The following is a 23,941-nucleotide window of genomic DNA, read 5'->3' as shown; positions in this document are numbered from 1 at the left end:
ACGGTTTGCGGTTTTGCAACATGTAAGGCTATCGTGAACCATCACTACATAGCGCAGTGGTTTCGAATGATCGCTTGACGATCGCGCGCATTTCAACTGTTTTTATTTTAGATTGAGTAATTTGCCTTCTGCCGCACTTCTTCCTACCTTCACCTTCCTCTATTCCAGATGGCAATCGAGAACGGGAACTGACAGCGTAAACCATAAGAGAACGTTCTGATGGAATTATCTTTGAAGATACATTTGCCTAGAACGGATAAGCGTATTCGAGATTTCTTTCTACCTCCAAAAAGTTCTTCCTTCGTCGTTTCGCGATCGCGATCGCAATCGCACGTAACCCTATCGTTGTACAAAGTACTTAAAACAAACAGCAAAAAAAAATATAACGGAAATGTTTACCTTAACATAGAGCGAACGAACACACCATGTGGTGCGGGACAGGACAGGACAAATCGAGGGTCTCAGAATGGGAAGGAAGGAGCGTTTCAGGCGAAGGAAAAGGGGAGTGTTTGCTTCTAACTGAGTTGTTTTGTTTGTTTTCGAATTTATACTACACTAAACTATAAAAGCGAATTTGTTCCGAAGGCTCCTCTGCTTTTTTTTATCGTCAATCACCTACCATACGCGTTCAATAAATAGGCTAGACCGGTGTCGCACAGGCCTTAACGCTGCCCCCCCAAAACACCGGGGAACACTGGCCTCGAATTTCCGTTTTGCTATGCAGTTTGCTTTTTTGGTACCAAAAGATCGATGCAGATCAACTGTGCTAGACGGGAGGGGGTAGTAAACAGAGAGAGAGAGAGAGGACTAGGGGGTAGAGAACGCCGAAAGGAAGGTAAGGGCCCTAGTAACGGAAGTGTCCCTTCCGTCCACGATAGTTGTGGTAGATTCGCAACGGTTGATAGCTTCCGTTCTTCTGCGTTGGCTGCTGCTGCTGATGGCCGTTCGATGGCACGGACGCACCACCATCCGGTGCGGTAATGTTGAGAGCCGATGCCGACGGTTCATGATTGAGCCGCGCAGCACAACGCGGTGCCAACACCAGATGGTACAGCAGGAAGTACACGACGGACACGACACACGCCGCGATGGCAAGCACCTGGAAGGTCACGATCAGATGATCGATCTGCGTCCACATCCCGATCAGTGCACCGATGAAACGGCCGAGACAAAAGTGGAAGATCACGGGCAGGGCCTGCCCCGTGGTGATGAGCCGGCGCGGAATAATGTGCCGCATATAGAACACGATCGTCAACCAGGTAAGTCCGAGCGTGACCGGATACAGGAAGTCGATGATCACTCGCCACCAGGACACATCGCACGAGGCGAGCAAAGCGAAGCGCAGGATAAACGTAGTGACCGCCGTGATCAGGATGTTCGAGTGGCCACAGAAATCGACAATCTTCTCGGCGTACCAGAGGGCCGGTATGGTGAGAAGGGCACCGAGCACAATGAACGCACTCCACACCTCCCCGTAGTAGTCGTCGGCCACCGGATGAATGTCGTACGTCTTCACCAGCACACCTTCGTAGTTGTCCAGCGCGGCCCAGAACGTACCGAGAATGAGCGTCACCAGGCAGAGACCGGCCGACTCGGGACCGTACCGGCGGATGGCGGACATCGGGATCGCCACCATACCGCACTTGGTGTGCCACCACATCTCCGGCGGTGTCAGCGGCATACCGGACGAGACGAGTAGGACGAGAGCGGCCAACAACGCCAGCACCACGTAACCATAGTACGTCTCCAGGAACCAGGCGAGGGCAAAGTACGAGATCGCCCAACCGATCGCACCCCAGACGATCTGTCGACCAAAGTCACCGCGTCCGCTGGAGGTTTCGCGCGTCGCTATGATGGTCGCCGCGTTCAGCAGTACGATTACGGCAAGGAGGAAGGCATCACCGAACGAGCGTAACGCCAGGTAGGACCAGAACGTCAGCTCCGGATCACCGACGATCTGCAAGAAGATGCAACTTATTTATTGTTCCAATCCAATCCAGGGGCTGCAGTCAACGTACCCGCATGCAGACACTCTCCGCCAGCACACTGTTCGCGTCGTCATACGGATCGTTCACCTCGCACTCCACCTTGGGCGTACAGTTGGACGAGTTGGTCAGCAGTTTCATCCAGACGATCTGCTTCTCCGGAATGTCGCAGGAAAAGCCATCGAGCGGATACCGGCACCATTCGGCACTGTGCGTTTCGTTCTCCTCGTTCACCGCACTGCGCAGGACGGTGGCCAGCTTGAGGGAGGTGGCGGCAGCGGTGTACGCATGGCATAGTTCCCGCTCCCGGTCACCCTTATGCTCGCAGATGTGTGGCACCGGAATGGGTGTGTTGTCCACCTCAACTCCGGTCGCTTCCTGCTTAAAATTGTCCGGAGCCGGTAATGGCTCCTCGTTCAGATCGTAATCCTCATCCTCCAGTGAGCTCTCGGTTGACGAGGGCAGCACAATGCCCTTGGTGTACGGGTGGTTTAGGTTCTCGAATTCGACCGGCTTCTGGCACGTGTAGGAGCAGTTGGTGAGCGTCAGGCTGCCAATCTGTTGCGTAGAACAAGTGAGTATTAGTAAGCGAGGTATCTAGAGGTGCAATAACAGCAGGTACCTTTTCTCGTTTCCATTGATAGCAGGTGCGTTCTTCGCTGCAGCGCTGCTGGAAGATGATGGCTCCTTCGTAGTCGCAGGCGAAACTTACACTCGACCGGCTGGATTCTTCCCGCTCGACACGCGGCACCAAAAAGAACAGCACCGAGTAGAGGACGACCGAGAGGATCATGCAGAGTGAGGCCAGCAGACGAAGCCGCTTACCGAAGGAAGCTCCGGCACGGCCGGCCAACCGGTCCACCAGCGGAGCAATCACCAGCGGTCCCAGGATCGCCACGAGCGGTGCAATCAGTGTCACCAGCTGCGACTCGTAGTAGTTAAGGCCGGTCAGGGTCATGTGCTTCTGCAGGTACGGGTGTAAACATCCGAGGGCTGTAGTGGGTAAGCGAGAGCGGGTTAATCAAAACGAATTCTCGTTCCCTGTATATGGCCACTATATGCCTTACCGCCATAGAACAGAAAAAGGACAATCTTCAGGGATATTAGGTTCCTGTTGACCAACGGCTTCTTGGCAGGTGGCGCACCCATTTTGCTCAGAGGTGGGACTAGAGGACTTTCTGTTCGGATTCACTCCAATGGACACACGGTTTCGTCCACGATACAATCACTCTCTCTCTCTGTCTCTTCCTCTCTTTCGTTCGTTCCTTTGTCTTTGTTGATGATTTTAATTAAACACTCACTAGCACTAGCACTTTGGCACAGGACGAAGACGAGGACGAGGAGCCATAAAAGCGTGCTGCCGTGCTTCACTGGACGATAACGCTCGTTTCCAGGATGGCCTGGAATGGCCACCACACACCGCACCGCACCGCCGGGCGCACCGTTTGCTAACTTAAGACCGAATGGACTTTGCGTGTTCTTGTCGTCGTCGTCGTCGGCGTCGGCGTCGTAGATTTCGGTCGCGTTGGGGAATCGGAATGACTGCGGGGATGAAACAGTGGGAAGAGATAGAAAGTAAATAAAATATAAAAGCCAAGCGCTCGTCAGCGAAGCATTCGGAGGTGATGATGGCAGCCGCTTAATGGCCGGCCACCGTTCGCAGGACGTCGTGCGCTGCTGACGGACACGCAGTTGACCTAGTAGCGTAGCGAGTAGAGAGCGAACGTCGTTCAAGACCATCATCGGGCGGGCGGCCGGGCGCTCGCGGTCACTAATGGAATAGGTGGAGTCCCTGAAACGCGTGCGCTGGTGACGATGACAGCAACGGAATGGAATTGGCGCTATTTCGGAATCGGAGATCTTGATCCTTCGCACCGGCACCGGCTGGATATAATGTGTGTGTGTGTGTGTGTATGTGGAGGAGGAGACGAAACGACCGAAACGACGCGCACACACATGCCGGGCGATGAGTAGCCGCCAACAGCTGCCACTTGCGGATGTGGAGGATAAAAATAAACCTGGTCCACCTACCCTCGCGCCGGGCGTGGTGACAGCGGAGTCGTCGAGTCTGTCCTCAGGCAGGCTCCACACAGCTTCTCACGGTCACGTTACACATGCCCGTGCCCGTTATTGGTGTGTGTTTCAAATATTTTTTAAACTAATTCGTAGTACCCGATAATCAATATGCGCGCGAAGGTATGGTGGTTAATTTTGGAACTAATCGTCATCGCGTCATGATGATGATGATGATGGGTAACGCGCACAACACAACGAGAAGAACGCGGAATCGAGACGACGGGGCAACGGCAAACCCCAAAACGCGACGACATCTGGTACTAATTAGAGGGAGGCCCTAGGAGTTGTAAATATTTTTGTTGTTTTTTTTGTTCTCCTCCGTCGGCACACTGGCCCACACCGAGCTGTGTGTGTGTGTGTGTCTCTGCCCAGGAGTGTCGAATGTTGGAGCATAAAAAGACGCGTAGACCCGGCAACCATGCAACCGGTCCCTTCATTGGGGCCGGGTAGCATATTTTTAGAAAACATGCCAGCATCGTTCATCCGTCCGCTGCACGCTGCGTTAGATGAGTAATGGGAGAGGTTGGAGGCTGGCGATGGGAAGCGATCGAGATAAAGCGCGGTTCGATCGAGTAGACGAGTAGCAGGTTTTCACAGCAATGCTCCAGCTGCCCAGTAGTCGCGCACGTGCCACTTAATGGGAGGATAGCTTGCTGGCACACACGCACACGAGTGGAGATTATCGCATCGATCAACACAAGAACAGCAGCAGCAGCAGCAACAGCTCGGATGGATCGGAAACGATGGATCAATCTTGAAGCGGTGTGGTCGATTACACCCATAATTTAGTGCATCCCTAATGATGCTCACATCTCCTTTTGCGCCTGTCGAACCGCCCCATCGGTGATTCGATTTACATGGAACCATTAAGGGGTGTCGATATGATGATGATGATAAAGAGAAGGGTTTCACACCTATAAATAGGCGTTAGTGAGAGCCACTCGAAGCTATTGCAAGCGCGGTGTGCACTTCTACATGAGAGGTCGACCATATCAGATTACGTCAAGATTAATTCTAGAAGACAAACTTCTTCACTGGATACTCTTTCCTATACCACACAGAAGCAAACTGTCCGACGATTCCCATTAATATGCTGAGCTTAATATGCTTGAAAGACATAAGCTGCTTTTGTTATTCGACGTTAATATTGAGAATATCATTAACAGTGCGAGAGCTCTATAATGAAACAGAAAAGAGGTACCTCGGTAACGTCTTCTATGAAACGATTTAAGTAAAGTTAATCTAAAAGTGCTACAATTTCAAAAAAAAGTTCTAAAAGATTCATATTCCAACATTACAACACTTTATAATGATTTCTTTGCAGACAACCACCCAGCAAAATGCAAGGCACTGATGCGTTACTATGATGGACCCCCGGTAACCATGGAGAGCAAACAGCAGCGAAAAATCCAAGATAATCCATCCAAGTACACACTGTTTCACCACTAATCGCCTGCGAAGTGCACAACACGCTCTCCGCCTCGCACCCGTGAGAACCGCGAAAGCGTGCGAAAACAAAAGGTAAATACACGCCAATAAACCCCCAAATAACTGCGAATAATCTGCCATTCAACGCCTACACTTCTTCTCTTCTCTCAATTTACTCACTCGAAACACAATTCGGGAGTCAAATCTGCTGTGAAAGAGTGCTGTGGTGTGTTGAGGCCCCCCGCCAAAAAGAGCCCCTTCCTTTCAAGCATAACCTACCATTCCGGGCTACTGACGCTACACTGCGTTCCGCAATCCGATTGCACAATACCGCCATGTACGATTAGGGGAACTTCCGAAAAAAGTAGCACTTCATCACCACCACCCTCTTCTCAAGCCACGCCACAACACGCCTCCCCTCAAGTCCGAGAGAAGCAGCGCGCTTGTTCAGATTAGTTGGAAGGAATATGGAAGTAAATATTTACGCTATAGCATCATCCTCATCATCATCATCATCATCATCATCTGTGCACACCTCTGGAGTGCAGAAGGCAGCGTACTATACACGCACGTGACGGAAACAGACACGGGGATCAGCATCATCATCCGTGGCGTGCCTGCATGGAAATGCATTTTCATTGGGCCCATGCCGATGGTTGGTCTCGCCACAATCTCCACCAACCTACCTCGATAGGAAATGATCCGGTAAATGATGTCACCCCTGCCAACGGAGGGGAGAGTGAAATATCCAGCGCCTCTCACTGGCTCACTCCTCATGCCATCAGCATCTATCGTCTATTGCGGTGAATTAATACCAATACAGATGGTCGACTGAACAAATAAGGCAAAACCTTAGCGCGAGGGAAAAAGGTGGAAAAGGTTATCTCCTAGAACGGTTCGCGATGGGTGTGCGCGCGTGTGTGTGCGTGTGTGTGGATGTGATGTACGTTTGTCTATGCTCGTTTTCCAGCACCCACCCACCCCGCCTCGGCCCATTTTTCCAACTGAAAATCCCCAGTTTTATTGCTCACGAACTCGATACTTTATGACCATTTGAATCCAGGTCATATATACGCCCGGCCGACTGTATGCCCGGTATGGGGTGCATTATGTAGATTGATCGACTGTTGCTGCTGCTACACCTCGTCAATTTGCTACCATCACTGTTGCTGCTGTTGCTGCTACCTCTATTGGAACCACTCCGGAGGTGATGGTGAGGTAGCATAAAAACCGGGAAATAGATTCTCGTCCTAGTAGCCCGTAAATCCATCCACCACACCATCAGAGCAGCTGGATCCCCGGGGGTGCAGGCACCACCGAGCTTTAAAATATGTTTGCTAAGCTAATGGATTTGTGAGAGTCCCACCCACCGCCCGGGGCGGCAATTGCGGCGGGGGGGATGAGGAATCGTCGTTTTTGTCGACTTTCCATCGATACAATGTGCCAGATAAACTGCTGCCCGCATTCTATGTGCCGGTGCCGCGGTTGCTGGAGGAACGGCATAGAACGAAAGCAAATACCGAGTTCTCCCACGAGTCAAATTACATCATCTCCCCTTCTCCCCGCGTTATGCGCCTCTCTCTGTCTCCCCTGGGGTCGCCGATGAGGTGAGCTTGTAAATTGTGTTGACCGTCAGTGATCGCCACCGCAATGGGCGAAGTATGATGATTTCATTCTCCATGACACCTCTAGGCAGGAGGGCTGGCAGGGTCGAATCGATCGTAGCATGCGCGCACACTATGACTACCACCAGCCGACCATCCATTGCTCAGTGATCTCCGGTGCTGATGGTGCTCGTTGCTAAGAAGGAACTGTCCCGGTCCACGGAGCATCGGAGTATTGTTTGAAACCGGGGTTCTTCGGATCGGAATAATAAACGAGACTTAACAAGCCGGACCGGGCCATAAACAAGCAACAATAATGCCGACCGAAAAACAATCGTCAGCTTTACATCAAACTGAACCTTCGCTTCGGAATGGGTTCGGAACCATTTCCGCCCATTTTTAAAAGTCCAAGTGGATTACTAGAAACGGCCATAACGCCGCGGAACTGCCTTCGGTCGTAGTAATTTAGTCCGGTGTGTGGTGGTCATACTGCCCCCACCCCCACATGGTAGGAAGGTTGGAGACGTTTTATTTTCAGCGCTGCATCGTGGTCATCCGGTCGAGCTGCATGGGCACTTAGCCTTCGCACACCGGAGGGTGGTTTTTACGATCAAAGGAACACCATTTTTACTCGCTACGCTACAAACGTAAGACGGATTGCTTATTTGGTGTCGCAAACCCACCCCGATGCCCCACTGATGGTTGCGCTCTGCGGAAGTGGAAGTGCCCGGGAGTTGTGCGCTGCTTGTTGTTGTTGTTATCGCGCGCGGTAGTCAAACGGGGCCCCAAACATGGGACCGTATCGTAAATTGTGTTTGGAAATACTAATGTGACGTTTGGATGGACGCGGACACGCTCAAGGGTGGGATTAAGCTGTGTTCTTCTGTGTGATGCATCACGGAAAGGCGGCAATTTGTCAGCAGCAGGCATGTGAGAGGAACGCTTCACCATAAAAGCGGTATGCCACTTTCGGCGAATTCTGCCACCAATTCTGTGCATGTGTGTGTGTGACCTTAAGACCGCTTCCCTTGGAAGGCTCTTTTCTCCGTTGTCTCGGTACTCAGCAGGACGCCTTTATTCCTTCTGAGAAGCCACATTCGAGGGACGCTGACGATCGATGTCATAAATCAAACTCGGTCCATCCTTGGTTCATCTTTTTTTGCAAAAGTCTCCCACCGAAAAAGGGATCTTTTCGGGACGGTCTGGCACCTCCACTGCCACGATGCTCCACATCATGCGAAGAAGGAGATTCCCACAGATCCAACCTTCGCTTGCTGCGATCCGTGCTCATATGCATCAACACCGACCACCAGCAGCAGCAGCAGCATCATCATCATCACAGCATGATGTCATCGATAGCCGAGGTCCCACCGGAGGCCCCGATCCGCACCGCCTAGTGCCGCCCCGGCCTCATGGTCACACTAAAAACGCGCCAAGAAAAATGGTCGCACGCGGGGCGAGCACGACGATCGCACCATGACGATCGTAAAGTTTTGGGTTTTATTTTAAGACACGTTCTCGCCGTGGCCGGACCCGTACCCGGACCACGAAGACACCAAGCAGGAGCCAAAGAGATTGGCACAGAATCGTCGCTTCGACGATCGATCGATACCGTGCTGTTGCGCATGGTTTGGTGTCTTATCGCCACTGCCAGCTTCGACCAGCGTGCTCGATCGCTTACTTAGCGATCATTTGCTCGACGCAGCAGTCAAGCCAAGAAGAAGAAGCTGCACATTGTGTGTCCGTAATCGTTCCTTGTTGTTGTTCGCGATTGTGCAATCGGATTGTGGTGGTGGTTCGTTTCCCTTTGGGTCGGTCAGTCGGTCGATCGGTCGATCGGTCTGCCCGTGCGCCGTGTTTTGCAAACCACACGACGACGCGCAGAATTATAAATAGGAAATGCGCAGGCCGCAAGCCGTCGTCGCCGGGCCGGCCCCCGATGGACACGATCGATCCTTACACCGCATCGTCTTCTTCTTCTTTTTCCATCTATTGTTATTACTTTGCTGTGCGGAAAACAAACACCGGACGTGAGATCAGGGAGGATCGTGGTGGCGTGGACACTTTGTTTCAGTTCTTGAAAAACTTGAAACCATAACGTGCGTCGTCCGTGTCCGTTTATGCATTTCAATTCACCTCCTCTCTCTCTCGCTCTCTCTGTTTCTCTCGGTGATCGCCGAACATATGACATCATCGATGCCCGTCGCCATCGAGACTCCGCTCTCCGGTGACGCTTTTTTTCCTAATCACCCAGTCACACAGGAAAGGCACAAAGGACTCATCACGCCTTATCTCGGCGCGGTATATTATTCATATTTCTGTCTCCGCCTGCAAGTGTGATTGAAACGCTCACTTCCATGAATGGCACAAGGGTTTCCAGCATCATTCACACCATCCATCCGTCCGTCCGTCCCCGGGGGCCGTCCGTTGTTTGTTGTGAAATTGGGGTTGTGAAATGAGTTGGCGGCCTTTCGGTGTTCGGTGACCTGAGGCAGTACGCAGGCTGATAACATCGCGACGGGCATGTCGTTCAATCAAACCGTTCCCGGGGAGAAGCAGATTGATGATTCCGATGCCACCCAGGCCGCCTGTCAGGTTCACTGTCAGTCAGGCTAGCTTTCGGGATCAAAGCAGATAAATCTGCAGATAGCTCACAATCGCAGATTAGTAGCATGAATACGTCATCTCGATTTTAATAGGTATGCTTGTCTTATTTATAATTTTTATGAAATCATTTTTTATGCTCAAACGCTATTCTATTTCAATTTCGCTTTTTGGCTGAAGTTCAAATGGTATCTTGAGCTACTTTATCCAGATGGGCTCGATCCAAATGCTTGAGATTGGCTTAACTATATTGAGTTTTAGAAGCAACTCGAACAGTCTGTTGTGGAAGGTCTGACATCGCACGTTTGGAATAAATTTGTCATAAAAATTCAAATGATCCTGTTTGTTGAATTTATCATTGAACTGCATTCCATATAGCTCTATCTATGTAGATCATGTAGAGCTTTGAAAAGACATTTATATAACTACAAGATGGTATTATTAAGTTGCTAAGCTATTTGGATGAATTCTTTCAACTTGTTTTGGTTTGACCATTTTTCTTAATTCTTTCAAATGATCTAATCTCGAGAATAATATAAACGCAACCACCGAGAGTGAATGTGTTATAAGTAGAAGATCGTCTCTTCATTCCTAGTTTAATGAAGTTCAAATTGAATCCACTTCCAGTAACATTTCGTATTGCGACGCAATGGTATTATGATCACGGGATGAGTTTGTGCCACTTTCCAAAAACCCCAAAACGGTACCAGCACTTCTCTCTCTCTTTCTCTCTCTTTCTCTAGTGAATGGGACTCCCACCTTCTCCAGTGCATTATCCAAATGTTCGATCTCATAAACACTCCCACATGCGCGGGATTAGACGCTGCCCAAGTGGTCAACGAAGGAAATTCAAATTTATAAGCATTAGTAGCGCCCCCGCAATTGACACCACGAGGCCAGGCGAGGCCAATGGTCAGATGAGTGAAGGTCCACCGTCCGTATGTGTGTAACAGCCCCTGCATTGCATACTTTGCATGCACGTTTAAGGGTACGCGGGGTACGCGGGGCCACACCACCACCCAGATCATTAACATTATGCGTGTGGCGTTGCGTTGACAGCAGATGGTAGCATAATGGCGGTGGTCCCCACCGAAGGTGTCCCAAGCCTACTGGACAGCGTTCACCGTTGACCCGCCCGCTCGCCCGCCCGCCTCGCACATTAAACCGCGGCCTGGAAGTTATTAATGAACATCTCATCCACGGTGGCAATGGCGTGCGCGAGCGATCACGCGATAAGCGCGAAGCAACCGGTTCCACTTACACTCTGCCCGCGCTGCTGTCGGCGAAAGGATGGAAAGGGCACCAAGTGACAGGCTGGTACAGTTTGGAGGCTCCTCGCGAAGGAGGACGTTGAGTACGTTTACCATTCAAGACGACACACAATCAACGGACTTTGTTTGCCAATCCATCGGTCTTGCTCCATCATCATCATCACCGTCATCACCGTCACCGTCGCATAGCGAGTGCGGCCCAGTTTCGGGTCCTCGATCCCCTATCGCACGTGGAGCGAGTCTAGCGATGGACACCAACCAGGAAGAGATTATAACGTCGTCATAGTGGTGGTCTAATAAAAGCGATCGTGGCCTTTAAGAGGCTGAATGAGCAAAAAAAAAAAGAAGAAAGGAGTAGAACGAAGATCGCAGGACCGCCATCATCATCATGCTTCTTGAAAGCCGCGAAATATCTTCATGACAGTTCCACTTCTCCGCTGCTCACACACTGCTCACGGCTCTATTCAAGAGCACTTAGGGAGCTATTTATTCGTGGCCACCTACTCGCCGCCACCACCGTTTGCGTCGATGTGCAAAAATAAATTCGCAAAACGAACTCTAACGAACGAACGGCGGCAAAGTGAGTGGTTCAAGCGGCAAAAGCGCTGCTGGAACGTTCGTTCTCGATTGTGCGAGCAGCCGGCATTTGCGCCATGGTTCGCTGCTGCTGCTGCTGCTGCTGCACACATTGACATTATGCTCAAGCACCAGAGACAGCATGCTCATCAAAATCATCATCTTTAAGAGGAATGATGCCGTTGGTAACAGGGACCGCTGGCAACATAATTTGGCAGCAAACATAAACGTGGGATCGTCGCGCAAGTGGGCGCAACATGGTACCGGGCCGGTGTACTGTGGTGTACGCGAGTACGCGCATGGCTGACAGAGCAGCAGCAGCAGCAACAGCAGCCCCCAAAAAAGCAAAAAAAAAAACAAAAACCATCACGAACAAAGTCGTGATCTTCTGTTTCTTCGCCGGCTGGAACGGTTATGTTTGCAGCGTTGTTTAACAACCATCGTATGATCTATGCCGGTGCAGATCTTGATTAAGGTGTCTACAAGAGAGTATGGAGAAAGAGTATGGAAAGATGTTGATTGCTTTTGGTTCCATTTGACACCAACAAATCTCCACGAGTCTGTTGGATAATGTTTATGGTTGCGTAATGCACTTCATGAGAATGACCGACAATGACACAGACCCTTTTCATGAATCCTTTCAAGAGTATTGTGTGAATTTGATTTGGGGGCTACCAGGATAAACTAATAATGTAACAAAAGAATATTGATCAGTATATTTACGATAATCTAGAAAAACAAAGAAAGCAAAGAGAGACACCGAAAAGAAGGCCATTTTTGCGGACTCGCCTTTCAAGATTGGTTGCTATGACCGTATTATTTAAAAAACTCTTTCTCAAAATACCCCCAATTATTCTTGACAAGTTGTAGTTTAATGTGAAATTTAGATGAAATTTTTTTTGCTGAGTGGTTTCTTCACAAAAAAATCTTCAAAAAAGCCTTTTAGCCCGGACTTAACCTTATCCCTCCGTTAAAGAACAGATAGAGTATGATTTGCAGTTTACACTCTTCATTAATTAAACTGTAACCTGGAACACGAAAGAGATTAACATGAACTCTTCGAGAAGATCATGCATCCAGCATATTCGCATGTCGGCATGTCTGTGACGCTCCCGAGATCGTGAGTCACTCCCATTATTAAAACCGAACCGCTTAGTCCCTTTCATTGCAACTTCTCATTAGAACGGTCACACCACTCCCTCGCTGCTCCCATGTCCTGCTACCGATTATGCAAAATTATGGCCGAACAGAATGCGTTCTTAGCACGACATATGCTCGCCTTCGTTGGCAGCGAATTATTAAATCTTCAGCACCGCACAGCACTGCACCCAGTTTGACACCCTCCTGGCGCGGCTCTTTACGGTGTGTTATGCTGCTCGCACCCCCAAACCGTTATGCTGTGCTGTGGTTGGTTGCTCCGTTCCGTTCCGTTCCGTTCCGCTGCACGTTCCGCAAGTGACACATCCAACCCGGGAGGCCAATGCCACATAATGTGGTTCACTTTGTCAGCTGACTTTAAGGTAGGGAGGGGAGAGCCAGAACAGAATCACTGTTGCACGATTAAACACCCCCCACTGGCGGAACAAAGGGCCCAAACCCTTCCCTGTTTCTTCTTCTTCTGCTTCTTCTTCTTGGCCTTAAATACTAATTATCTTAACTGGCCAGACCCCTCTCGTTTGCCCCCACGGCACCTTCCAGCGAGCGTTAACTTTTCAATTACGGCCGACGGATCACGCCTCGTGGAGGAATCGTGGGAGTGTAAGGTGTGGGGGGGCCGTTAACGCACCACCACCACCACCACCGTTTGAATATTCGACAATCTCGCATCTGTCTGTCTGGCTGTCGGTTCGGTCCGGTCTGGGCGCGGAACCTTGTAGTGGGAGCAATGTTGTTATCTTACCGCGATCAGTAACAGGACAGGAACAACACATTTCAACAACACGGCAGTCCGGGGCCGGCAGCTCGGGGCTTGCGCATGCGCATTCGGCCACCAAAGCCACCGAAAAGTCATGTCTCGTTCCGATACGCCGCCCGATAGCATCGTTTAATCCGCTTTGTGAAGGAGGAGAGAGGGCTGTTTTTTTTTTGAAGCCGGTTCAGCGGTCCCAGGTAGTTCTCTCTTCATTTTCATTTGGAGAAAGCCTTCCCGAAACCAGGGCCCGCGATCGTTGGTTGGCGGACCTTCATGGTTTATGACACTGGAACCCGAAAACACAGACCAGAACGCGGTCTCGTTACCCCCCTCCTTAGTGGACGCGCGCACGCACGGCTTCACGGCGCTCGCATGATTTACGATCGTACCGCCACCACCACCACCATCAAGTGCCCTTCCTTCATCCATTTTCGCCATTCACGTTCCCGTTAAACGGCTTATGCTGCGCCTCACTGCGGTGAAATGGGGAAGACCTCGCGAGGCTCTCTGTCAATTCTCGTTCCAAAAAGATCCCCCCAAAAGAAACCCCATTTTTGGTCCGCCGAAGGAATGTCCACCAATAACAACAGCAACAACGACAACAACATCAAAAAAGGGTCCACAAAAAAAACCGGCAAAAATCGCCCGGAGTGATGGTTCGCCGGTCGTCGTCGTCTGTCGGTGGACAGGTCACGTGATCAAATAAGCATTAAAGAGAAAGGGGCCACCCCGGGACCTCACCCCTCAGTCGCTCTCTCTGTCTCTCTCGGTTTGGAGCACGCGTCACTGTTTTGGCAAATCCCTTGACGTGGACCTGAAACTCTTCTGTTCTTCGAAGTTATTGCTCGTGCTGCTGCTGCTGCTGCTGATAAATATATATGCTTTTGTGACGCCCACCGCAGCGTCTCACGCTGAGAACGAGAGAATGGAATTGGATAATTGGTTCGAGTTTTACGCCCCGCCGAACTCTCTGGCATCGCCGCTCCGCTCCGCTCCGATCGTGACAAACGATAACACGGTGTCCGGTGTGGCGACCCTTTAACGAGTGGAGGTACCACCCCGCCCAGCGATAATCAAAGATCTCCCATTGCTAGATAAGATTGGAATGCGGGGTTTTGGGATTGACAAATATCTGAAAACACTTTGGAGCCGATCGCGTTACATATGGGCGACCCATCAGGGATCCCCGCTACGTCCTGTAACGAATCCGGTAAGCGGTCATCCGATCTCATCAGACCAGACCCCGGGAGGTGTGTGTGACGTGACTTCTGGGCGTGAGCACTAGTCGGTGACATCGCTTTTGACAGCGCCACTTCAGCGCCATACGAAGGTTGCGCCTTGGTTTCCCTTCCTTGCGGCAATCAGCTGTCTCTGGTGACGCTGCACCAGGTTCCAGGTTAAGGTCGGAGAGTGGCGGCGTTGGACTGGGTTAATTGAATGCGAGTTGCGAGCGAGCTGCCCACTCGCCCGGAGGTGAGATGGCCCACGCATGCAAATTGTTGTTTAATGCAAACGATCGCGCACACACACACGCGCGTCGTTGCCAGCAGCTTCGTCATCGTGTGCGTCGGTGTGATCGAAAGTGGCAGGATGTGACCATTGAATCGGGAAGCTATTCGTCATATTCGTGGTAGTAATACGAACCACGATGAAGTAATCATTTCACGGGACGATTAAGGCGTGTCGACCGATTCCAAGGGCTCCAGTATGACTCACAAAGTGTAAATATGCTGACATAGTAGTGTGTTGAGGTACCGAAGAAGCTGTACAAGAATATCCAGAATTGTATTCTATGTATAGAGAACAGAACATTGATGCATTAATTGATACTTCCCAAAAACCTGTCAAATAACTTCCAGGTCATGAATATGGGAAAGGAATTCAATTTTAGAGACTTGCATCCATACAGCACCCTTTCAAACACTATACTACTACTATCATCGAATGATTGCTTATGCGAATTCTCCTGAAAAACTTTCCCCATATTACTGTAGTGGTGACTAGGGCAACTCGCCCGAATTGTGTGGACCTTGTGCCAGTGCCAGTGCCGGTTATCGATTGAAGCGCTGGTCCACCAGTGTCATCCCAAATGGGCGAGATGAGTCTGTCTGCGTATCTCCCCCCAGATTAACTGCTGGCGTCAGTGTCATACCCCACTCCGAAACGGGGCGTCCCGTGACCTTCGACAAAGTTCGGGCATGCGGTTCCCTTGCGCCGAATGACCGATGTTTGTCTCCAACATGGAGAGTGCGAGAGAGAGAGCAAGCAATAGTGGGATAGAAATCACGCACATACTACACAACACGCACGAGAGAATACTGATGATGGTCCTTCTCTTACATTCCCAACTATTAATAAAAACAGACCAAAGTGGTATTTGGCCAAACGCGATGCCAGCGGTAGTGTTGGTGACTGGCGAAAAATGGCGTCATCCTAGACGAATGGTGGTGGATGACCTAATTCTACCCATTCCGCCCCCCGTGGCCTCTCTATCTCTTCTTCATCCTGTGCTGTTTTCTTTGTCTGTTTTTGTGTGTTTTTCATCCCCCATTCCAGAAGTTGCCGCCAACTGCCAAGGTGCGGAAGATTCCTTTTGATAGTAACTGGGTTTGTTTTGCTACATTTTCTCACTCCCGACTCCCAGAGGGACACGCGGGAAGCCTGGTGGGCTTGATGTTATTCCGTCGCATCGCATTGCTGTGCATAAATCACACCGGGATAGACACCGGCCGGACTGGCCACGGTCATCACAGGGCATCAACACACACACACACACACACAATTTGTCCATTTTGACGCCGGAAAAACCAGCCCCAAAACGACAATTTCCCTCGGGCGGTTGGAATAATGAAGACTGGCCAGCAGCTGGTTCCACACGCCGCCGCGCACAGACCCCCCGAATATATGTTTTCCCTCGTTTTTTGGGGCGGCGTGCCGCGCGCGGAATGTTTATCTTTCCGACAAGCCACTCCGGAACACACCGGAGCGAGCGGAAATTACCAGATTGCGTTGGTTTGTTTGCGGGCAACGTACCATCGCCACCACCATCATCATCAACAACATCGCCACCTCAAATGCTGTGCTCCCCTAGGTCCCAAGAAAAAAAAAAGGAAACTCGACCTCTTTTCCGAGAGAATTTTCGATGGAAATGAGCCCTCCAGCTGTCCAGCCGGAGGCTGGAGTTTATGTTGGAGGAAATTTGGAAAAAACATTGGGAGTTCCAAACGAGATCCAGAACGTTTACAGTATTTGCTGCCTAGACTCGTGGGCAGACTTGTAAACAATCGTAACTTAACCTGCCGGTTGCTACAACAAGAGCAATGAGCCAGCTTCAAGCTTCTCCAGCTTCAGCTACTTCCGGTGATAGCCACACACACGTTCGTTGTGCGTGAACCCACCGAGCACGTGTTGTGCCGCTACTAACCGTTGCATTATTCAGCAGCGTGCTGTTCTCTTCTTCTGCCACGCTTCTGGTGGGACCACCAGCATGAAGTTGTTGAACAGAATAGTCCAATCAGCGGTGGTAACTGCTTAGAATTCATTAACCATCATCGTCGTCTAGCTGCTGCTAAAGATGGGATGGCACGGCGCGTACTTTTGGCAACGTTTTAATGGCTTTATGGCCGAACCGATACGCTGTTCATCGACTTATATGTGTAGCCAATTAATAATAATTGTTGCTAATTACTCCCAGTCACCGGTGGTCACCAGATTCGGGATTCCACGAGCGCCATTTATCGTGCTTTAACTTTTGCTCCAAAAGTTTGCTGTCGGTCTTGGCTGTTGACGCTTTATTTGGCCAACCGTCACGGATTGTGGGGATGATATCAGAGCTCTTCAAGGACGGTCGACCATCGCACGTCAAGCATAGAAATAGATCTTCAATCATCATCATTCACCACGGCGCTTTCATAGCCAGATGCCAGAAAGGAAATTCACATTTTTATCGATCACCAGAACAGACTAGTGACCACATCGCGTGACTGTGTGTGTGTGTGTTTGTGTCCCGTGTGACGTAGGTCGCAAACCTCGGCGTAATGATGGCCGGCATTATTGTTTACCGTATTCATCGCCCACTATCAAAACAACTACCCTGGACTCGGTCCCTGGCTTGCATGCAATCGTGCGCGGCTCAAAACACCAAAAGCACGCTCCCCAAGTCCATCCTTTTCAAACGTCCTAGCGGCCTCCTGTTCCTCGGGAATACTCGGGAACACTGGTGATGGTGACATCATCGAGCACACTCTGGGGCAGTAGAACGCAAGGTCACAATCGGACGGACCAGCGCAGGACGAACAACCGGCGTTCGTGGTTTTAAATGAAGTGCTTTACATTCAACCCAACGTCCAAACCGTCTCTTCCCCCTCAACCGAGCCAAGCCAAGGAGTGCACCAATTAAACTAAGCGAAACGACCTTGGGTTGGCTCCCGGGGGGCCCATCCCCAAGAACGCTCAGCATTGCATGTGGCATTATAATTTCATTATTTCCTTCCTTTCGCGGCCCCCCCCCGTGGCACTAGGTGGATGCACCACCAAAGGCCACCAACACTACGACTCCCAGGGGAGCAGGATTCCGGTGCAGAACGCGATCCACGTTCGGTGCGGTGTCGTCGCTGTGTCTGGCCGGGTATTTCGAGGTCAGGCCGGCGGTAGCGCAGGTTGCGAAATGGGTTGAATCATGGTTGGTTCGGGGGCAGCACTACGAGCGGTACCGATGATGACGTGATGCCCCGTGATCCTTGTGCACCATGATGCCATCCATCTAACCACGCTCTGCCCCTAACCACACTAATCGCGAATGGTTCTCTCTCTCTCTCTCGTGAATGAGTCATCGTGGAATCCGCGCTTTCTGCGTGGTGTATGTGTTTTACATGAAATTCTTGAAATCCAACATCGACATCATCAAGACATCTGCGTGGTGCCTACGTAAGTAGCGAGCATAATGGTGACTCGCCATTATATTTGAGCCAATATTTGTAGTCACACTTCTCGGTAAACAACATCGGAAGATGGGGTTTTTTTGAATAATTTATTCATTTTCGGACAAGTTTACATTCGAGAAGAGGACTTTGCTCAACGTTTTCAGTTAAATATTTTGACCAGTGTTGTGATCCCCCTACCGCCCCTCCTGCCCATAAGAGAACGGGGTAAACAAACCTATTCCATCGTTCGGATGGCTCAACGATTCAGATTAACAGAAAGAAAACGGGAATTAAATTGCGCATCCGTGAATCTTCCTGAGGGGGTGGTGCAGAGTGGGAAAGTGAGGAGAAAACATAAAGATCGCGAACTCCGCTTTCACCTAACCGACACACACCAAAGCAACAACAACGACACATTCTCTCTCTCTCTCACTCACTCATTCAATTTCCCCGCCAACCATTAGATGGCAATCAATTTCAATCATCGGCATGATTTCGCACCCTCACAGCCTCCAGTCCCTACTCCCCCTCGCCAAATTGCCCTAATAACAGTCATCATGGTGCTGATCATCATCATCATCACCATCACCATGATGCTCTTCTCGGCCGATACACTTCAACTCAATTATCGGCTCAATTAATTATCGACAAATATATTGGAGACCGGAAAGGTGGAAAGGAGAGGAACGGGATGGTGCCTAAAGGAGGTCGAGCGATTAAGCTCCTCCCCGACAGGCAAATCTCAAGTGGCCATCGGCCGTCACTTGGCGTGTGCTCGCGTGCGCTCGAGGAAGAAGCGCTTCGAACTCGCCTCGCTTCGAACTCATTGACTCATTACCGGTGGCCACTTAGTGTGGCAGTGTTCGGTTCGCGGTTTCGCGTCCACGAACCTTACGATTGTAACGAGGAACCGATGGCGTGGCGTGACACTGTTCGATGATCGGAAGGGACACTTGATCGCCGAATGCAACGAGCTGAGATCATCATCATCATCATCACGTGGAGCGTACTAAACGAGAACATGCCACGGTGACTTCGACGTCAACTCGTCCCGTGGTCGCCGGTCGGTACCTTTACAGTGCGCGAATAGGGGAGGTCATCGGGAGTCGGAACGTTTATTTATAGAGATGCACATCGTGTGCTCTTACCACCTATCAGACCATATCTCCCACGGCGAGGAGAACGGTCACTACCATAAGGAAGTTCGCGGGAATCGCGCAGATCGCACCTCATGGTCCACGGTCACGACCAGCAGCATCAGGAGCGTATCGTGCAGCATGCCAGAGATGCTAGCGTTTGGATGCGCTGCTCCCGGGAGAACGCTTCTCAAGGGCAAAGACAGTAACGACATCATGACGGTACCATCACCGATAAGCGACAGTAGCAGCAGCAGCAGCAGCAGCAGCAGCAGCAGCAGCAGAAGGCAGAGAGAGAGAGGTACTGCGTGCGGATCATATTTTTACAATTATTGGCCGCCACGCAGCAGAGGAAAGGAAAGGTACCGCCACTGCACCCCTATCAGTATTCCAGTCCAGGTCTCTTGGCTGCCCGATGCCATTTTCAATGGCAGCAAGCAACAGTTTCATCCCCGATTCCCGAGATTTGTGGCTCTGCCAGGCGAGCGCGCGCACCATATTTGGCGATGGTGAATGGCGCCATTAAATCATACAACGCACGAGGCATGAGGCCCCCCTCCGTCTGCGTCTGTCAATCTCGTTTGTGACATTCCCGAGGATCTTGTGCAGTGCTGTGATGCTGGGGAGACGCAAACAGGTCCCAGCGAACAGGAAACCATCTCTCCCGCGATCGATCGCGGGATCGAGAACGGGAGAAAACTCATCGGCGGATCGTCGTGACCATTATCACTATCGCGATCAAGCGCCGCTTACGACGAAGTCTACGAGACGAGAGATTCCTGCATGCTGGCGCATGCTGCACCGCCCGGAGGAACGATACGCATTTTCCCGGTGGCACGTTGATTGAATTATCCCTTCGATGCCGCCACCGTCACCATCGGACTGTTCGAAGAGCGGGACTTTCACATAGCACTACGCCGACTGACAAGAATACAATCACGTCAGATCCAACCGTCGGCTCTACTTGAACTGTACTGGGACTTCCAGAGATGTCTCCCGCCACGATCGCGCATCGCGAGTTGGAAGATATTTTCGTCAAGTCGCGTCGCAACTTGTCAACAACGAGTCTGTCGCCGATCGCACAATTAACGGTATCCACATTGAACGCACCAGGGCTTCTCCAGGAGCTACCAGGAGCAAGAGCATCCTCAAGACGTGCCTGCCAGCCTGCACCTCATTCTGCTTCTCAAATTATGTTTGCAAACCGTTACCGCCGGGTTCGATTGACATTTAATCAATACGCAGCAGACGGACGGACTGAACCGACCGTTCGTCCGCATGGTTTATTTATTCCAGCACCCTCTCTTTCTTCCTCTCTCTCTCTCTTTTCTCTCTCTTCCTCTGTGTCTGTGTCACACCACAAAAAAGGCTCCATAAAAACGCCTCCCGTGGACAATAACTTCATTTGCATTTGCGTTTTGCGGTGGGGGGGAAAGGTAGACGAAGAGAGAGGGCCCCTTGGCATGCAGCAGTAGTAACCATGTTGACCGCGACCGATGGGTTCCGGATGGTTGGTTTTAATTTATTGTATGATAATTGTGCTGTCTCCCTCCCCCCAAAAAGCTCACCCTTCAAAAAATACCGTTCAAGGCAAGTGACCGGACGGATCGGTCTGCGTCGTCGTCGTCGTTGCGACCGAGGGTGGTGACCGAGAGAGCTGATATGGTGACACCGCGGTCTACGCGCGTGTGTGTGTGTGTGCTTTAAGGCAAAGATTACCCAGTGTTCTGAACAAATTTATTCGTTCGAAACAAACAAACGGAAAAAGCTTCGCTCCGCTCCGCACTGTCGGTGACTTGTTCCTCGGCGGATCCAGGCGGAAGATGGATTGCAGTTCCAGCTTTGGGCAGGGCAGGCCAGAGCGCCGCAAAAGTGGAGCAGGACGAAGGAGGCCGCAACGCAACGCAACGCAACGGAACAGCAAAACAAAACAAAACCCAAAAAAAAGAAACGATGGTTCCAAAAAACAGGTTCACCCCATTGTTTGACCAAATATGGCAAATTTGGACAAACCTGCGTCGCGTCCTGGTCGTGCTCGTGCGAAAGATTGACTGGGAGGACACAACCTCTGCGGTGCTGCGGTGACATTTGCACCAGAATGCCCTAAGCGAGGGAAAGCGAGTGGAAAGTGTCTTAAAACGAGCAGCGACAGCGACGTCACGGAGTCGTTCCCATGCCTAGGACCCGAACTCTTTACACCGTTGCGTAGAGCATGGAAGCGTATAACGTCAAGGCCCTAGCGGCTAGCCACTGACCACGAGTAGCATAGGGGATGCCATTAAGTCGTCTGCTAGTAAAACCAATGCTGAAACAATGTCGAAGCTGATGTCACCCGAAGGGGTAACCGCCGATGGCCGACGGAGGAAGATGAAAAGCAACCAGAGCGCCATCATCCCCTCGTATGTGTTGTGACCTCGCCGGGTGGACCAGCACACTGTGCGTGAGGGCAATAGGGGAGGTACCATAAACCGATGACCTTGAGACTTGGTTGCTGTGTTCGATTGTCAATAAAACGAAGAAAAAAACACACACAAACACACACACAGACGAGACAAGACACCCTTCGGTTGCGGGGTGTGTTTGGGATCTCGATCTCGAAGCCCACGCACGCATTTGATCTTCTAAAAATATGCGTCCGCGTGTTGCGAGCTTCGTCTATTGTTTAACGACCCCAGCCCCTGTATCGTTGGTCAAACAGATGTTGAAAGCTCGCTGAAACTGGGGTTATGGCGGATGCGGCATCATCACCATCCGCTAGCCTTCGGCCCGGAATTCATAAACGGGACCTGATGCTGGTGACATCAGGCGGTAGGCGATGATTCTTCAGCATGTATTCCGCATCTCGTGGTGTTGTTGCTACCGCCGCTACTACTGCTACTGCTATTGGTGGTGCTTGGTGGCCGTGTTTATTTTTAAACGAATAAATAATCAATGCCATCCGCGAGGCGGCCAACGATTATGATCGCTCATCATCATTCCCATTCTCGCACTCGTGTGTGTGTGTGTGTGTGTAAAGAGCGGCCTGTTTGTCTTCGCCATCTTCCTCTGCAACCCATTCATCCCTTCTTAAAAGTCGACAGTTTGGTGAGTGGCGACTATTCCTTTCCGTAAAGAACAACATTGACCCTAGAGGCCTTTGCAGGGACAGGAACGCAGCAAGAATTGCAACCCCCTCTCTCTAGGTTCGCGGAAACTGAGTAAACTGAATAAATAAATCTAATTTGTCCGCCTTCAAAAGGGTCTAAAACCAGTCACCCGGAAAAGGCTGCTAATTTCATCACCACATCCGCCAGGCGCCTTCTTCGATTCTCCTCGCGATTGATGATAAAATTGACTTACGAACCGTTTCCGTCTGAGCAAGCGTCGGCGACAACGTGTTTCCTGTGCTTCGAACAAAAATGTCTTCAGATTTTCTCTTCCGCCCCGTTCGAAGAATCCCCGTGTTGCGAATCACCTTATGCTTGGTTAGTAACGCGAAGAAGGTTGACGATGGTTTGTCATCGTTCGGTGAAATAATTTATTTAACGGAAGATCATATACCATCGATCCAACCGTCGCTGTCTCTCGCCGCGAGCTATCTCTCGATAAATCGATTTGTTTCGATTTTGTTAGCAAACAGCTGCTTGTCTTCTACATTTAAAATTAAACATTCACACCGCGCACGATGATGATGGGTAAGTGTACTTCCACACACATACACAATACGGGGCACAATGATTCACACTATTCACGTGGGTGTACAGATATCCGAGACGAAGAGGAAAGCCACACAAAACAATAGTAACAGCGCCAAAACAACCGTTGGAAACATACACAGCACGCGCTCACGGTTCTGTTACTGGCGGCGCGACGGGACAGAAATAACACAACAAACAAATGGTCGCAAAATAAACGCCCACCGTAAAACGTGGTTGAGGAAGGATGCTGCTGCTGCTGCTGCGGTCACAACACCCCTTTGTTCGCGGTTCGCTCAAAATTCCTTTTGACCGCCCTCGCACCCTTCCCCAAAAAAAAACCGCTGGGATCGAAGCAAGGAGTAAAATTCCTTCCAATGAACGCACCGAACGTACGACACTACCGCACGCCGGCTGGCTAGTGCCAGGTCTTCTCACCTTGTTTCACTTTCAACGACGACACGTGTTTCCTCGCGCGCGGTCGAACAAAATTTGAATTTTTGTGCGGGAACATAACCCGCCAACAGACAGCCGCGATGAAACTGTTGTCATCTCACTCTTTCTTTGAACTGTTTTTTCGTCCTATCTCATCTGCTCCTCATCTGTGAGGTTTTGCTGCTTGGGCAATTTTGAAGCTACAGCGACGGTTACACGACGGCGCGTGACAAGTAGCTAAGAAAGTCAGTTAGTAGTAGTACCAATTAGTATCTGGACACACAGAATCTCTCAGCCAAGAAATGCGGTAAAAAGGAA

General features: G+C 50.6%; 1 protein-coding gene across 5 annotated transcripts; it reads right to left on the bottom strand.

Moving 5' to 3' along the window:
- Positions 1 to 99: 99 nt before the first annotated feature.
- On the bottom strand, positions 100 to 23,743 carry LOC125956075 (uncharacterized). 5 transcript variants are annotated; one of them, XM_049687587.1, is made up of 5 exons: positions 23,627 to 23,743; positions 3,053 to 3,527; positions 2,608 to 2,978; positions 2,019 to 2,543; positions 100 to 1,957 (listed from the first exon to the last, which is right to left on the bottom strand). In XM_049687587.1, the coding sequence occupies exons 2-5, from the start codon at positions 3,132 to 3,134 to the stop codon at positions 845 to 847; spliced, it is 2,091 nt and encodes a 696-aa protein (XP_049543544.1). In that variant the 5' UTR covers positions 3,135 to 3,527; positions 23,627 to 23,743; the 3' UTR covers positions 100 to 844. The 5 variants fall into 5 exon arrangements, with proteins under 5 accessions (XP_049543544.1, XP_049543543.1, XP_049543545.1 ...); XM_049687586.1 differs by having other exon boundaries at positions 23,576 to 23,651; XM_049687588.1 differs by lacking the exon at positions 23,627 to 23,743 and adding an exon at positions 23,414 to 23,520.
- Between the last annotated feature and the right edge of the window lie 198 nt (positions 23,744 to 23,941).

The sequence above is a fragment of the Anopheles darlingi genome, chromosome 3 (assembly GCF_943734745.1).
Source record: "Anopheles darlingi chromosome 3, idAnoDarlMG_H_01, whole genome shotgun sequence".
NCBI classification, from domain to species: domain Eukaryota; kingdom Metazoa; phylum Arthropoda; class Insecta; order Diptera; family Culicidae; genus Anopheles; species Anopheles darlingi.
The sequence above is the reverse complement of the archived record's forward strand: the minus strand, read 5'-3'. Positions and strand labels throughout refer to the sequence as shown.